This window comes from Phytophthora infestans, genomic scaffold (assembly GCF_000142945.1).
Source record: "Phytophthora infestans T30-4 supercont1.53 genomic scaffold, whole genome shotgun sequence".
NCBI lineage: Eukaryota > Oomycota > Peronosporomycetes > Peronosporales > Peronosporaceae > Phytophthora > Phytophthora infestans.
In genome coordinates this window covers 326,899-343,050 of record NW_003303706.1, presented here as the reverse complement: position 1 = coordinate 343,050, position 16,152 = coordinate 326,899, and the positions used below count along the sequence as shown (strand labels likewise).

Here is a 16,152-nt window from a genome sequence, read left to right as displayed (position 1 = left end):
TGGTTACCGGCCCACCGTGAGAACATGTCGGCCCATACATTGTCAGGGCCTGGTATATGTTCAACAATGTACCTGAAATACATGAGCTTCATCACCCACCTGAGAAACTTGTCCTTCACGTGCTTTTTGACACTCTCATGTGGCACGTCTATGGTCGTAAAACATTCGAAATGGGTGAGGCCGTAGCAGCAAATAGTCCATTCTCTCGCAGGCCAATACAATTGGCATGGCTTCCTTCTCGATGACAGCCCAGTTTAACTGGCTGCCAGTGAAAGTCCCGCTCATGCACTAGGCGAGTAGGTGTTGCTGCTCTGTGACTTGCCGCTTCGGGTCGTACGCCTTCATTTGGGTCACGATAGCTGCCCAACCAATGTCGGATGCGTCGGTGAACAGGCACGATGTGGCGTTGTCGTCGGGAAAGTCTAATGTCGTCGACGTCGCCAACAATTCCTTCACTTGGAAAGCGTGTCGTTTCTGCTTGTTCAACTCGATCTCAATTTCTGCTGGTACACGTCTTGCACGCTTTGTGCACGCAAGGGCTTCATCGAGACGTCGTTATAGGGGGGGGGGGCGACTTGCCGCGCAAGATCTACGAGACTCTCTCGCATCCAGTTAATAGCGCAAACGAATTGCTGTAGCCAGCGGTTGTCGGGTACGACAGTGATCGTAGAGTGTCGATCCGTGCTGGATCATGCCGGACACCTTGGTGATTGATCACACGTCCACACACTTTACTCCTGTCTGGTAGAGATTTGATTTCTTGACGCTCAATTTCAATCCAAACAGATTCACCAACGAGAAAAACTCAGCTAGTTTCTCATGATACACCTCAATGTCGTCCGCGTACAGCAAAAGGCCACCGATCCAGATCAAAAGATGCTCATACAGCAAACTGGCGAAACACTCTTCCATTGTCTTCTGGAAGTGAATCGCAGGATCTGCACATCCTTGGGGTGCACGGCGAGGTGTGAATTTGTTTTGTGTTAGTCATGTAGGACATGAACTCTTGACAGAGCTCGGCTAGATGCAACTGCCAAAACCCTTTAGATAGTGAAAGAGTCCGAAATGCTTCATGTCACGTGCATTTTCCAAAAGTAATGAAAGAATCGGCATCACAGCTGCCATCACTTCAGTCTACGCATTTCTTGCTCGATATTCCGTTGTTTGCCGCAAATTCATGATGTCAGCTGACATCTTGGCCGGTAGAACGGAGTTCGCTCATCGACTCTTGGGATTCTCATAGAGGAGTCCTAAGACGAACATTGAATTCACATTAGAACTTTTTGATTTGCGGAGGACATTTGCGGGGCTTACATTTTGTAGGACGAACCCCACCCTTCCGTCGCACTTCCAGCGGCAGCACGTTAGCTGGAGGGTCATCACAAAGCTCGGGCAGCCAAATGTCATAGGCATGGGCGGTTGTTCGCAATTTCTCCACATACTCCACAGAAAATCTATTCTCCAGTGCACGATCAATCAGGCGCCCCACAGCGGCGAAAATATAACCATCTCCACTTTGTTCAGAAACGTCAAGATTTACAGGCATCTCGTCCGCCTCCATATCAATTAGATCACCACTGGTCTCATCATCACATCGCGTAGCTAGTTGTTCGACTAGGCGGTCGACGTCAATCCCTAGCGAGGTCAGTATTTCATTACCCACTATGAGCTCTACGTCATCGACATCAACCACCAGAACGTCCACCATGTTCATAGGCTCTACGGGTCCAGCGGCTACGTGTATCATCAGTTGCAGTTTATACTTCACCTTGGCTGTCACTGTCACTAAACCAAATGTATGGTGAAACACTGGAAATTCGAGTTCCTCGGTCGTCACACTTGGATCTAGTGTCATCAATTGCTCTTAATGCGTTTGTCCAATAACCGTGAAATCATATCCACTGTCGGGACAGTATAGCAGCTCTAGTACTCCATCCAACAGCACTACTCGATCAGCAGATGGGAGTAATTCGCCAAGTCGTTTCAGCTTCACCTTCTTATTCCCGCGTGCGTCGCGCATCTTCTTGTACTGCTCCTCCTTCTCTTGTCGAGGGGCTTGAGTGCACCCGCGCAACCAATGCATCTCTTGACACTTCGGGCATGGTCCCGGCGGTTTTTTTTGTCGATCCAGAACACGTAGGCTTGGCTTTGGAAAACGTAGACTTGGGCTTGATATCTGCTGGTATCCGGCCTGCATCACCATTGTTTGTCGATGCGGCAGACGGCTTAGTGTCCCAGCGCTTTTTCTTTTCTGACTGACTGAACTTGGATGTATCCTTGCTTTGTCCAATTACGTCTCGCTTCTCTCGCTTCAAACGTACATGTTGACGCTCTAACTCGTTCGCCTTGTCCAGGATGAGTCGGAACAGGACCTATGGGTCCTTGGCTTGGCAGCGACTGCGTAGGTGAAACGGACACACTGCTTCACTTCCTGCTTCAATGACCTGGGGAGCCGGTTTGCGATCAGCCTCTTGCACTTCCTTTTCGTGCCATTGGGTCCCCTGAAGCATTCCGGGAGGCCGTTTTCGTCCACGAGAGAGTTGAGAGTCTTGTAGTCCAACAATAGGACATTCACATCGCTCTCTCGTCGATTGAAGATCTGCTCCTCCTTGAACAGCTCCTTGATGTCGGGAAGCGTGTCGTTCTTGATGCTGCTCACTACGTGCTCAATCTCTGCGAGCAATATGCCTTCCGCAGCATCCGCCGACTGCACATTGAGCTCTAGATTGCAGAATACATCAAGTAGTTGCGGTTGAAAGAATCCTAGACACTCTGTACCACCACCTCGTAGTCCTCATCAGCTACTCGGCAGTGGTCTTGCATCTTGGACTCGTAGTCGCGTCTTTCTCGCTTCCATCGAATGAGTGCCTCGTGCAAGACTGACTCGATCATGGGCGGCAGAATCGGCGTAAACAGTGGGACGGTACTAATGGGTCCATCCGATCCAGCAGCGCGCACCATTCTGGTTACAGCTGGGTCTTCGAGGGTCAACCGACGGTCTTTAGTCAGGATATCAGGCTCCTCGTCTCAGTAGAAATGGCTTCGGTTTCACTTATGGGCAGGTCGGATTTGTTGACAGTGTTCAACCAGTGGTAATTCTGCTAAATGACCCTTTGTAGTGTTTCCCGGATCCGAATACCAAAACTCCAACACAGAGATGCGGGGGCCAACCCGCACGGAAATAGTAGCCGAATGTATTGATGTGCTGGTGGCTTGAAAGATTGGGAAGTGAGCTCCTTGGGAGACCGTGAGTCTGGTGCTAACCAGCCCGTGCTCGCCAAGGTGAACCCATAGAGAAAGGCAGACTGTCGTGGACAGACTGCTAATAATGTACGTGCGACGCGTCAAAGGAAACATGCAGTTGGGCTTACTAAATCCTAATACATATTGGTAAGGCACAACATGCCCACCAAGATCACAGAGCTGCACCCATTGTCCGCAGCTGATTGACGACGGACACCTTTGGATCCATCTGTGATCTGCACTGTCGACATCACTCGGTGACTGAGCCTGCCGCTCAGCACCTGGTCTGGATGTCCATCATCAATATCGAGGTTCCACTGCGGTGATACCAAGCTGGAAAATCTGGAATCCACTACATCTCTCCTAATTTTGCTACCAGTGAAATACAACGCCGGGAAGGCCATATTGGTCGTTTCGAGGCAGGAAGAAGCCGACAGAGTGAAGAGCAAGAGTGGGCAGGTGATTGGAGCATGACAGGGCTCTATAAGTGTGCATGTAAATGCTTACGAAGTTGCGGTGCTCTATCAGCACTAAGGAATAGCGGACACATAGTCCGGATTACGACATTTGCTGAACTGTAAGTGTTTTTTACCAGCCTCGGCAATTTGGGGTTTCGCCAGCCTACCTGGTGGACTTCAGCACATGTTTTTTGCGGTTAGGCCCAAAATTCTAAATAAAAAATACTAAGTACTGCAGAAATAAGCATTTATTCGCTCAGTTTTTGTTTTGTCATTTCAGAGTTTTTCGGTGCAATCGACGATCCGGATGCACCGGCTCAGTTCTTCGCGCGCCAAATGAAGTTCTGTAGGGATCTACGTGGAAGTTGCAGGGTCCTTGTGGGCAAGGGTCAACGCGTCTTGGCTTATACGAAGGCCGCATTAAGGTGTCTCATATTTCAAACTTACGGTAGCGTATTTTTTTAGGATAGAGCTGTATACGAAGACAGCGTACTGCTGTATTGTCAGGCACGCCCCCATCGGTACAGTCTCTATTATGACTTAGCTTAAGCAGCCGAACCGGCCGACCTCAAGAGCACAATCATCGCGAACGTCATTGTCGCAATGGCGTCACTGGCGCTTCCTCCAATAATGACCAGATAGGAAAACCGCCTGTCGTTCAGAGACGTTTGGGTATTTCATGGCTGCAATCGAATTGCCTGTTCAGCAGGCCTCAGCAGGCCCTTTTGGAGACTACAGCACTGCTTATATCACTGCCTCGTCGATAAGACCGAGAGTATCGATTCGAGACGCCCACGTATTGAATACCAGTACATGTAATACCTGCATCCACATCAGCTGCTTCCACAACAACTATGGAAGATCAAGATTGCCGTCAACTTAATGGTTTGATGGCATCAAGTTGAACCAACTGTTCATGGCAATCTTCACTGTTAATTAATTTGTGGTCCACATATTTTGTTTTTACCAATATTTTAAACCAATGACTACGATGCGGTATGCGCTGGAAACTTGTGATTGGTCGAACCTGGTGACTCCAGTCGGCTACTGCCACAAAAGGCTACGCAGCTGGCGTGAAGCCAGCCAAGAGGCCCACACGTGTGGCACTTGCGTGGTCACCACGGTGGTGAGCTGGTTGACTCGAACACGCGATGAGTGCTCGCTCCGACGATACGTTTTCTTCATAGGGAACTCAAGGATACTGGCGCTTGATGTGAAAGTGTTACGACGAACGTCGTCTGTTCGTCCTCACTTGGATATACCTCACAGAGTCGTTGGGCGAACCCACTTATCTCTTCGTTTTGTGGACGTTTCCAAACTTTCCACATGAAGACCACGTGCTTGAGCCATCACGGGCGGTTGCACGTGAGCTGGATTTCTATGCCATAATGCAACTGATGCTAGAGCGGGTATAACACAGCCATCCGTTGCCAGTTTAGAGCTCTCGACTTCATCAACGAACCTCAGTTGCCCAATCAAGGTGACCCGTTTTTTCCGCCCTCACCCCGTCCGTACCAAAATTTGTATTCTCGCCACACGTCGTCCCTTCGAGTCAGTCAGTCGAGAAAGCGCCGTCCGGGCCTCAACCGCAGTTCGCTTACACCAGTCCAGGAACCTCACGCAGCCATGAAGAGCGACTTCATCGGCGGCACCATCGCCGTGATCTCGGCCTTCATGTCCATCTTCGGTGTGAATCTGCAGAAATACTCGCATGACAAGGAGGAGCTCCGTGCCGTACAACGTCCGTACACAAAGCGTCCGATCTGGTGGGTGGGTATGTTCTGCGTCGTGGGCGCGTCTCTCGGCGACTTTTTGGCGCTGGGCTTCGCGCCTCAGACGCTCGTGGCTTCACTCGGAGGCGGCTCCACCATTCTAGGCAACTGCCTCATGTCGCACTTCTGGCTCAAGCAGAGTTTGTACCTGACGGACATTGTGGGCGTCGGCTTCGTGTCCTTGGGCGTCGTGGTGCTCGCTGCAGCCAGTGAAGAAGACGAGGGTCACTACCAGATGGACCAGATCTATGCGCTTATGGAGGCAGCGCCATTCATTCTGTACGCGCTTATCACGACGGCCTTCTGTATGACGCTGTACATGCGCGCACGTCGCTCCAAAGCTCCAGCGCTGCGTGTGGCCAGTAATGACAAGGAAGATGCGCGTGTGGACGACGTTCAGGAGAAGAAACGTGAACTCGCATCCAAGCAGAAGAACTCGGAAGGGTCGCCAGCATTGGACGAGCCAAGTAAGAGCAAGGGCGCGATGATGTCGCCCTTCCCGTCGCCCATTTTCGGAAACCACTTGTCGCTCTCGCCTATGGATAATGAAGTGAGTGATCATCTGGAGGAGATCGAGTTGTCGAGCCTAAAAGTCGGCAAGTACCACGAGAGCGAGATCGAGAAACACACGCTTATTATTGACCCAAAACTGCCACTATACTGGGCGGCTATCTCCGGTACAATTGGCGGGCAGTCGGTGCTGCTCGCCAAGTGTGTGGTGGAGCTCATCTCTTCAACTGTATCGGGAGATAACCAATTTCAGTACTTTGGTACATATGTACTGTGTGCGGGTATGGCGGCCACGTTGCTGACCCAGACGCACACACTCAACCTGGCTACCATGGTCGGAGACACCATGTCGTCCTACCCGGTGTTCCAGGGCTTCTGGATCACAATGAGTAACATCAGCGGCGTCGTGTTCTTCCAGCAAGCAGGCAACTTCACCAGGACCCAGTGGGTTATGTTCCCTACTGCAATTCTCTTGGTGGCCATGGGTATCTTTCTGGTCTCAAAGCACGAGAAATTCGGCAATTTTGTCAAATACTCGATCGCCATGCCCATCAGCCTCAGCAGCCCTCGCCAACACGATATTGTGGCCCAGTCGTTCGTCTTCCGTGTGTCAACGCCCCAGAAATTGCAGGAAGAGGATTACGCCAGCAGCACGGAGAGCAGTGACAGCCCGGACGAACACTCCAGGCGAACATTGGAAGTAGTATAGGCTTAGCTGACTCGGTTTGGCACTTTTAATGAAAAACCCTTAAGAAAAGGGGCTGAAGAAGCTAGTGTGGTGGCGAAGCTCTGCGTAATATATTCTTCGTAGTGAATTGGTAATATTTGTCTTAACCTTTTACTGTAGTATGAGTTATTTTAAGTTTTCAAGTGAGCACGTCGTGAAACTGCTTCATGTTGTCTAGCTATCGCTATCGTTTGGTGAGTAAATTTCCCTATAACTCACTCATCGTGAGTGAGTTATAGGGGAATAATAGTGAGATAGCGCGATAATGGCTTTCTCGTGCGTCGGGTCGAGCTCGAGAATGCGGCGTAACTGAGCACAAGAGCACAAGATTGTCAATCTTTAAATAAAATTAAGAAAATTCTTCGAAGGAAAGGCGAAGACGTACCTGGTGTTGCGCTTCTTTGGGTCGGCCCAAGTGCAGTAAGGCCACTGAATAGTTGAAGATAGCCTTGACGTTATTAGGCTGAATGTGCTTGGCCTGCTTGAAAGACTCCAGCGCTTCTGAGACCTTGTTCTGAGCCATCAAAGCAGATCCGAGATTCACATACAGCGAGGCAAAATTGTGTCCGCCGGGAAGGGCTAACGCTTTCTCGTAGCAATCGATGGCAAGACCGAGGTGGTTCTCCTTGTGGTGCTGTAACCCTTCAGCGTACAATGTCTGGATCTGTTTCAATGATTCCGGATCGGCAGGTTCTTTCACCACTTCAACATCATCTTCCGCTGTTTGCTCGGGCTCAACTTCATTCGAGCTAGTAGAGACGATTGAAAATCCTCCAAGCTGAGATGGCCTCTCTGGACTTTTGATAGCGTTTGCACTTAGTTGCTTAGCTCCGATGCTTTCGCTCTCACTGCCTTGCTTCGCCTTTAAAAGCTGCTTGCTCGCTGGCGACATTGCTGTCGCAGGCCTCACTCGTATCACCGGCCGACAACCAGTTCCACTCTGGAAGCTTTCACGCTTCCTACTGCCTTGGTGTTGACATTGACGAGCTGAGAGCGACATGCGCTTTGCTTTGGTTCCTTTGGTTTTGGCATCGCACCTACCACTTTTGACACCGCGGGCCGACCGCATATTAGGTTTACCAGTATTCCTACTAGCATTAGTTTTTCGGACACACTCTCGACGAACCAATAGCCCCCGAACCTGACGCTGTATAGTTGTGGCCGCATTGATTTCGGTCAACATGTCTATCAGCTCGCCATCGGACGCAAGCTGGCTGCTGTCTCGGCGACTTGGCAACGTCTTGTCTTCGTCTCCGTCGTCACCAGTCGTATCAAAATCGTCTTCATATGACTCATCCTCTTCTTCTTTTCCATCTTCATTTATTCCATTCTCCTCTCTGTCTTGACTCTTCTCATCATAGGTCTCATCTTCCCTTTCTTTTGTATTGTTAGCGGCACTATCGTCGTCATCGATCTCCATAGAATTTGTTCGTGATTTTTTGGGTTTCCCAGGAGCAGAGCTCTCATTTCTTAATATTTGTGTTGGAGGTAGTCGCTCGGTGTGAGCTCGTTGAATATTCTTAGAAACTCTTAGTTTTCTTCGCACACCTCCGGCACTGAAGCTTCCTCGGAATGATGATCTCTTCGATAGTGGCGATGGTTCCACAAATATTGCTCTACCAGAATAAATTGCCGTCGCGAGGGATCGAGACGTCAAATCAAGGGATAAAGGCTTTCGAGTCGAGCTTGTCAACGGACGATCACATTTATCGTGCTGATTCCCGAATTTGTTTTTATCGTGGCCGACCGCTAGTGATAAAGCTCCTGCTTTTACCAGTTTCTGTGGGATCAGCAAGCCGTAGTTCGATCTCAGAGCGGGGGGAGCCACATCGAGGGAGAATGCCGAGCGTTGGCGCCCTGCTGAGTACCTCAAGTCGGTTCTCTCGCTTCCGAGTCCTCTCTTCTCATGAGACGACGCACTGTTCAAACTTCGAAAGGACTTTGCTATTGGCGAAGGAGACGAGAGGGTTTGTCTTGACTTTGCAGTAATCGCAGCAACTACCGTGTCAGTGTACGTCGCGGATTGTTGACTCGCGTTTGCTGCCTTCTCCGCTTGGTAGGCAGCAATGTTTACAGTGTGTTTGGAGTCCTCAATCGCTCGAACCAAGCTTGACGCCAACATCACAACGCGGTCTTGTGTGGCATGGACAGTGATAGTTTTCTGAAGTAGTTTTTCCAAGTTACACTGAACAGCAGCGTCAGAGACCAACACGTACAGAATTCAGTAGAGACTGCCATTACCTCACTCATCATGTACGCATATAGCGCTGATTCCTCCGCTAAAGCCGACAGAATCGTCATTACACCAATCTACAAAAGAAAAGCTCGTCATTTAACTCTCTCACCACCTAAAGACACTCGCGTACTGTACCTGCAGTCCTGTATGAAAGCGGAACTCACGCATAGTACTCGCCAGTTCGGGTATGATCCCCAAGTCCACCATTTCTTGGAGTACTGGTCGCTTCCCTTTGCCGTCTCTTGTACTAGAGTTGATATAGCGTAATATACTATGAAGAATGTCCTGCTGCTCTTGCATTTGCTGTTTACTCGCTTGAAGAGCTCGAACAACCGCACTCATCTGCTCCTGACTCGCACTAACACGTCGTTCTCTCGTTCTGTCAAGTTTCTCGCTTCCCTCTAAGTCTGACGACGTATTAGTCGATAATTTTCGACGATTCTTTGCTGCCTTTCGCAGCGGAGCTCCTCGCTCTCCTCCGTGCAGAGGAACGTAGTGGACTGTATTGGTCACTCCAGCACGCAGAGGTTCCAACGGTGAGCGTCTATTATCCACTGTCACATTTCCTCTCGACTTTGCTAGCACATCCAAGAGAAAGGCACTCGCTTTTGATCGAGGCACACGAGTAGGTTCGGCCACGACTTGAGGCGCAATGTGGACAGTTGTCGCCGACCGCTCCTGCAGAAATCTCGGCCGCAAAGACTTGTCGCCTCCATCTTCCAATTCTTCCGGAGTCGCTGGCATTGCCACTCGTTCTACAGCACTAGAGGAGCGTCGAATCAGCTGCTGTCGCAGACGTACAGACTCAACCACCGGCAACGTGTCTGTACTTTGCTCCAAGTGCTGCAACGGGTCCATCTCCTCGTCCTCTTCATCTTCCTCCAGAAGAGGCTGGATCCGACTCTCCTTACGAGACAACATCACGTCTATGAATGGGTACAAGCTTCAACTATTTTAAAAGTTGAAGTTTATTTAAAAAAATAAAATTAAACACAAAAAAGTATTAAAAAAAAGTGATATACCAGAGTTACGTGAAACTTAGCTGGAGCGCTGCTTCTTCGAAGAGGACGACGACTTGGACGAGCTGCTGCGTTTCTTGCTTGAGCTGGACGAGCTCGTCTTGCTGCGGCTGCTGCTGCTCTTGCTCTTGGACGAGCTGGACGAGCTGCTCTTCTTGGCCTTCTTGGCCAGATCGTCCTCGTCCTTGCTGCTCTTGCTCTTGAGCTCGTCGTTCTCTCGCTCGATCATGCGCGTCAAGAGCTCTCCGCGCTTCTGCAACTCGCCGATGGTCCGAGACTTGAAGAACCAGTCGAAGCGGAACTGCCAGGCCTTGCGGATCTCATCGCGGATCTCGCCCCAGTGCTCCAGAGGACCGTACTTGTTCATCATGACCACCAGGAACACGTCTTCGTCCAGGATGTAGCCCTTGCTCTTGTAGCCAGCAGGGTAGTGCAGTCGCATGTCACGGAGCGGGTGGCTGTAGCGACTGCACTTGCGCGCAAGCGCCTGCTTCACGACCTCATTCCGCTCCAAGCGCTTCTCGCCTCGCTCGATCTTCTCCATGTACTTGGCGTAGTCCTTCAGCTCCGTGTAGCGCGTCCAGAACGTGTCGTAGTATCTCTCCACCTGCACAGGGTCCTTCCCAAGAACCAACGACACTTCCTCGCACACCCGCGTCTTGTCAGCGCGGCCGTAGCGTTCGCAGCTGTTGATAAACTGCTTCAGATCCCGTCGCGTCCAGTCGCCAAAGCCTTCCTTCTCCAGTTCCTCCAGCTCCTTGGCATCGGCAGCCTCCATCTCTGTCTCATTCAGCTCCTTCTCAAGAGCAGCAGAGCGCGCGTCGTCGCCTTCTCCTTCCTCGGCTGAGTTTGCGGCAGACTCTTCCTCCTTCGTCTTGTCCCCAGACTCTTCCCCCTTGGCCTTCCGCGCCTTGACTCGCGCCTCGTCCGCCTTGGCTTCCTTGATCAGACGCGTCAGCTCCTTCCGACGATTCTCCACCTGTGTCTTCTTCGTGAGTAGAGCCACCATACGATCCTGTTGGAAGAACTGGTAGTCGTGCACAACTGGCACTTTGGCGGCGTCAGATCCCGATTTCTTGGGCTTCTTGGGCTTGGACAGACCTGCTTGCTGACGGTAATACTCGTCTTCATTGTAGTTGGACTTGCGTTCACGCTGAGGGAGAGCAATGAACGTGGACGGCAGGATGTCGCCGTTGTTCGTGTCTTTCGAGAACACTTCGCCTTCAAACTCATAGAGACTCGAGACATTGGCGTTGCCGTTGTCGCCCGAGAGCGAGAAGTTGGCCAAGTTGTGCTGCATATCAGCAGCAATCTTGCCTTTCATGGACTCTGTGCGCTCTTCTCCTCGAGCCAAAATGGCGTCGATATCGTCGTCCGTAATCATCGACCCACGAGCATTGAAGATCTCGTCAGCACCGAAGCGCACCATCGTCATGAGCTCGTCCTTGGACAGTTTCCGGTTCTGTTGAGCTAGACGACCTTGCTGGATGATAGCGGCATCCAGATACAGCTTCCGCTCTGCACGCTCCACGATCTTCTCTTCCACGGTACCGTCCGTGATGAAGCGGAAGACACGCACGATCTTCGTCTGGCCGATACGATGCGCGCGATCCATAGCCTGCAGATCTACCTGCGGGTTCCAGTCCGAGTCGAACAAAATCACGATATCTGCAGTAGCCAAGTTGATACCTAGACCGCCAGCTCGTGTACTCAGCAAGAAGCAGAACTTGGAGCTGCCAGGCTCGTTGAACTCTTCCATCATATTGTCACGGTCTTCTCCCTTGGTAGATCCATCTAGACGGCAGTAGTCGTGGCTGAAATACCGCATGTAGTCCTCCAGAATGTCCATCATCGACGTCATTTGACAGAAAATCAGAACTCGCGAGCCCTGCGCTTGAAGCTTGGGCAGCAGTTTGTGCAGTAGCGTCATCTTTCCACAGTTCTCCCACAGATGCGGCCCTTCCTGGTACGGCGGACCAGGCTCTGCACCTTCGAACAAGTACGGATGGTTGCAAACCTTCCGTAGCTGCATCAGAATGTTGAGTAGACGAACGCGGTCACTGCCGCCGATAGCGTTGAGGTGTGTAGCGTCCCGATGCAGCACGCGCATGTACCACTCGCGCTGCATCTCCGAAAGACCGACATAGAGCTTCGTCTCGATCTTCGGAGGCAGCGAGTGCTCTACATCTGCCTTCAAGCGACGCAGTAGAAAAGGTCGCAAGATCGTGTGCAGCTTCTTGATGACATTCTCCTGTCCTTCCTGCTCGTCCACGTTGAACCAGGCGTCGAAATCCTCGGAATCCGAGAACACGTCGGGTAGCAGAAAGTTGAGCAGCGCCCACAGCTCGTGCAGATTGTTCTGCAACGGCGTTCCGGTGATCAGCAGTCGGTGCTCGACTTTAAACTCCCGCACGACCTTCGAGAGCTTCGAGTTCTCGTTCTTGACGCGATGGGCCTCGTCGATCAGCAGATACTTCCACTTGATCTTCTGCAGAATCGACTTCTCGATGATAGCCACTTCGTAGGACAACACGAGAGCGTCGAAGTCCTGTCTCACGACGGTTTCCCTCTGTACTGCACGCTCGTCTTTGCTGCCCATGAACTTGAAGGCTTTAATCGAGGGACACCATCTCTTGAGCTCCCTCATCCAGTTGCCCACTGTACTCTTAGGTACGATAATGATATGAGGGCCTTCGATGCCTCGAGCTTCTCTTAGATAGGCCAAGAGCGAGATACTCTGCAGGGTTTTACCCAATCCCATCTCGTCGGCCAAGATGCCGTTCACGCCCGAATCGTGCAGTCGGATCATCCAGTTGAGGCCCTCAAGTTGATATGGCTTCATAGTACCGAATTTGATGATCGACGGCTGCTGCGTGATTCTCGTGTAGCGAGCATCGTCCATATCTTGCAGAGCCTGGGCGTCGGCTTGTTTGCTGCCTTTCCCGCGCTTTGAGCCCGCCTCTTTGGCTGCCTTGTTACGAGACATCTCCTTGCCCAACGCACTACTGCCACCCATGAGGAAGGACGTAAAGACGTCGGATTGGGCCATCAGGAAGGCCATTTTCTTGTCTCGAGCAGACTTGCCCTCCCACTCGGCATCTTGCGCCATCGACTGCTTAACCAGGTCCAGAGATTTGCTCTGACGGTCGCGTTGCTCTTGGAGAACAGCCTCTTCCTCTCTACGCAGCGCCTCGCGCTCTTCCTTGGACAGCAGCGACTTCTTCGTGTCCTCCGAAGTGTCGTCCATGTCCTCGTCGTCTGCAGTGTCGTTTCTCTCCACCGAGTCGCCTTCGTCCATGGACGCGTCATCCTGGATGCTCTCGACGTCGTCTTTCGACTTGGGCGAGGGGGACGCGCTGGTGCTGGGGCTCGAACTGGGGCTGCTGGCCTCCGCCATTTCTGCTTATCGAATGATGGCTCGAGGGCGTGTTCCGACCGTTTGGCGCGAGAATTAATAAGTACGAAGTAGAAGTGGGTCACATATTTGATGTGGCAGGGTCCTTCTTTCATGTACACCACACGAATTATCGTTTGTTTTGCTTGGCTGGCATTTGTGTATCAAGCGTCGTAGAGCTCAGTTATGGCGGAGCATGAGGAATACGAGGCGCAGACGCCGCAGCGGCCGGAGTACGCTCACCAGCATCAGACGCATATTGCAACCTACAGCTAATATTGATTTTTGTATTTTAGACGTGTGCGTCCGCGTCGCCTGGAGCCCGACACTTTGTCCTATCTGAAGGAGGTGACGGAGATGTTGACGCAGCAAGGTGAAGACTCAGCAGACGACGCTGAGCTGCTTCTCTGGAATGTCCTTGAGGAGCTGGCTCCGCGTGCTGCTAGTGCGGCTTCGGACCGTCACGCCGGCGAGCTGCTGGAGGTTTTCTTGCCCAAGATGAGTGACGCTCAGCTGCGTTTCTTGCTGCACAAGATGGCAGGCTACGTGAGTCATTTGTGGACCAACCGCTACTCGTCCCACGTACTGCAAAATTTGTTCTCGCGTGCCAGTGTCGTAGTGTCTAAAGAAGTGGACGGAGACGAAGACGACAACAATGACGATGACGACGAGAGGATGAAGGAGATCCCGCCTATGAGCGACGTCATCATCAACATGGTCAAGGAGGTGGAGAACGAGTGGATCACTCTGATGAACGACGTCAGTGCCAGTCACGTCCTGCGCTCTGTGCTCGCAGTACTGGCTGGCAAGCCTCTAGTGCCCGAAAAGCGTGGCAAGAAGGCCAAACACCGAGTCGTCACCTTCACAGAAGCTCGTCCTGGCAAAGACGGATCAGAGATTATCTACGACGTGCCAAAATCATTTGAGAAGCTGTTTAAAGAGCTGCTGGCTGTGCTGATCGAGAGCTCAACACATGAGCTGCAGAACTTGCTGTACGACCAGAACTCGGGTCCTCTGATTGCCTCAGCGCTGAAGCTGGCACCTTCGAAGAGCCGGCGGAAATTAGCAGAACGCATTCTGCAGTGGGAGGACGAGGACGCGTGCGAACGTGGCTTCTATGACTTGGCAGCCGATGCCGTGACCAGCCACTTGCTGGAGTCTCTGTTCGAAAGTGCCAGCGACAAGTTCTTCCCCAAGGTATTCGAGCGCTGCGTGCGCGGCAAGATGCTGCAGCTGGCTGAGCACAACATCGCCAATTACGTGGTGCAGCATGTCATTAAGCTCGTGCGTACCGAGACGCTAGCGTTGGAAGTACTGGAGGAACTGGAGGCTTCTCTGTGGACGCTACTGACCATGGGCCGTCCTGGTGTCATTTGGCGTGTAGTGGAGATGTGTGTCAAGTTCAAACTGCGCCAGAAGGAAGTCTTTGAGTCGCTCGTGAGCGCTGTGAACAAGCAGGAGAGCAAGAAACCCGACGCAGTTCGTAAGAACTTCGTGGCGTCACTGCTCAGTGTGCAGCTGTCGACGTCTGCTACGTCGGCCAAAGTGCAATTGAACGTCATGGGCGCGAAGATTATCGAGCAGATGCAGCAGTTGGAAGCTGGCGATTACTTGACGCCGCTGTATAAGGGCATTCTCTCGTTCAACTCTGTACAGCTCATGGCCTTAGCGAAGGACTCGACTGGCAGTCGCTGCATTGTAGAGCCCATTTGGGAGTCGAAAGACCCCAGCACAGCGTGGGTTCGAGAGGAGCTGTACCAGCGATTCGTGGGCAAGTTCGGCACGCTGGCTACGGATCGTCTGGGTGCTTTCTCGGTCATGAAGTGCTATGAAGACCTGCCACTGGACAAGAAGGAGGCCGTCGTGCACGAACTCCTCGCAGTGGAGACGCAGCTTAGTGGCAGTCACTTCTCGCAGCTCGTGATGAATACGTGTCACTTGTTCGAGTACAAGCAGAGTCGTGAGAAGTGGGAGGCGCTCTACACCAAGCAGCAGAAGATCGCAGACTTGTTCAAAGATGTGGTGGAAGGCGACGAGGCGACGAAGGACGGCGTCAAGACACACAAGAAGCACAAGAAGGACAAAAAGTCCAAGAAACGCAAAGCAGCTCAACTCACCGAGGAGGAGGCTGAACAACGCAAGGAGGAGGCTGCCAAGAGTGCGGATGTGGCTATGATTATGGATGCGCTGCGGAGTGGCGCTGCTGACAAGGACAACAAGACCAAGAAGAGCAAGAAGAGCAAGAAACATCGAAATGAGGAATACTAAATGCTACATGTAGTTGGTCCCTTATCAGAACAATAGAGATGATTCCGCTTCTACGCTGTAAAATGTTCCGACTCCGCGACAAACCTTTTCTAACATTTTTTGTCAGATTTTTTAATTCTAGAAATTTATTTTAGGGATCCGCATAGCTCTTTTTCCAACGTTTGAAAAAAACTCTCTATGTTCAACCAAGTGGGTGGATGCGTCGATGGTCCTGTGGTATACAGGCTGTATACCACTCAAAAGTTTACGAGAGGGTGGCATTTTAATCTTCTCGACGCAAAGCGTGCAACAAATTCTCCAGCTGCTAGAAAGAGATCTTCATTCGACAGCAGGAAAAATTATTTGGTGTCCATGGCGGAGTTGGTGGTGGCACCCAAGGACTTCGAGTGCTGATTGCCAACTTAAGAGAGTGCGCACAACGACCTTCCATCACTTGATTACAAGGCCTCACAGCAGAGGGTGATACACAGTAACGTGAAGGTTAGTAGCAATCGGGTAATACTGTACACATCCTAATATTTTGAA

The 16,152-nt window shown here is 51.5% G+C and overlaps 4 protein-coding genes across 4 annotated transcripts; 2 read left to right on the top strand and 2 right to left on the bottom strand.

Moving 5' to 3' along the window:
* Nucleotides 1-4,683: 4,683 nt before the first annotated feature.
* Nucleotides 4,684-6,809, top strand: PITG_17275 (uncharacterized protein; the record flags this gene model as incomplete). Its single annotated transcript, XM_002896742.1, has 2 exons — nt 4,684-4,827; nt 5,136-6,809. 2 exons carry the CDS (start codon nt 4,684-4,686, stop codon nt 6,690-6,692), a joined length of 1,701 nt encoding a protein of 566 aa, XP_002896788.1.
* A 250-nt stretch (nt 6,810-7,059) lies between these two features.
* On the bottom strand, nt 7,060-9,690 carry PITG_17274 (uncharacterized protein; the record flags this gene model as incomplete). Its single annotated transcript, XM_002896741.1, has 3 exons — nt 7,060-8,871; nt 8,952-9,020; nt 9,082-9,690. The coding sequence occupies 3 exons, from the start codon at nt 9,688-9,690 to the stop codon at nt 7,060-7,062; spliced, it is 2,490 nt and encodes an 829-aa protein (XP_002896787.1).
* Nucleotides 9,691-9,932: 242 nt separating this feature from the next.
* On the bottom strand, nt 9,933-13,394 carry PITG_17273 (uncharacterized protein; the record flags this gene model as incomplete). Its single annotated transcript, XM_002896740.1, has 1 exon — nt 9,933-13,394. The coding sequence occupies one exon, from the start codon at nt 13,261-13,263 to the stop codon at nt 9,985-9,987; it is 3,279 nt and encodes a 1,092-aa protein (XP_002896786.1).
* A 322-nt stretch (nt 13,395-13,716) lies between these two features.
* On the top strand, nt 13,717-15,627 carry PITG_17272 (uncharacterized protein; the record flags this gene model as incomplete). Its single annotated transcript, XM_002896739.1, has 1 exon — nt 13,717-15,627. The coding sequence occupies one exon, from the start codon at nt 13,717-13,719 to the stop codon at nt 15,625-15,627; it is 1,911 nt and encodes a 636-aa protein (XP_002896785.1).
* Nucleotides 15,628-16,152: the final 525 nt, after the last annotated feature.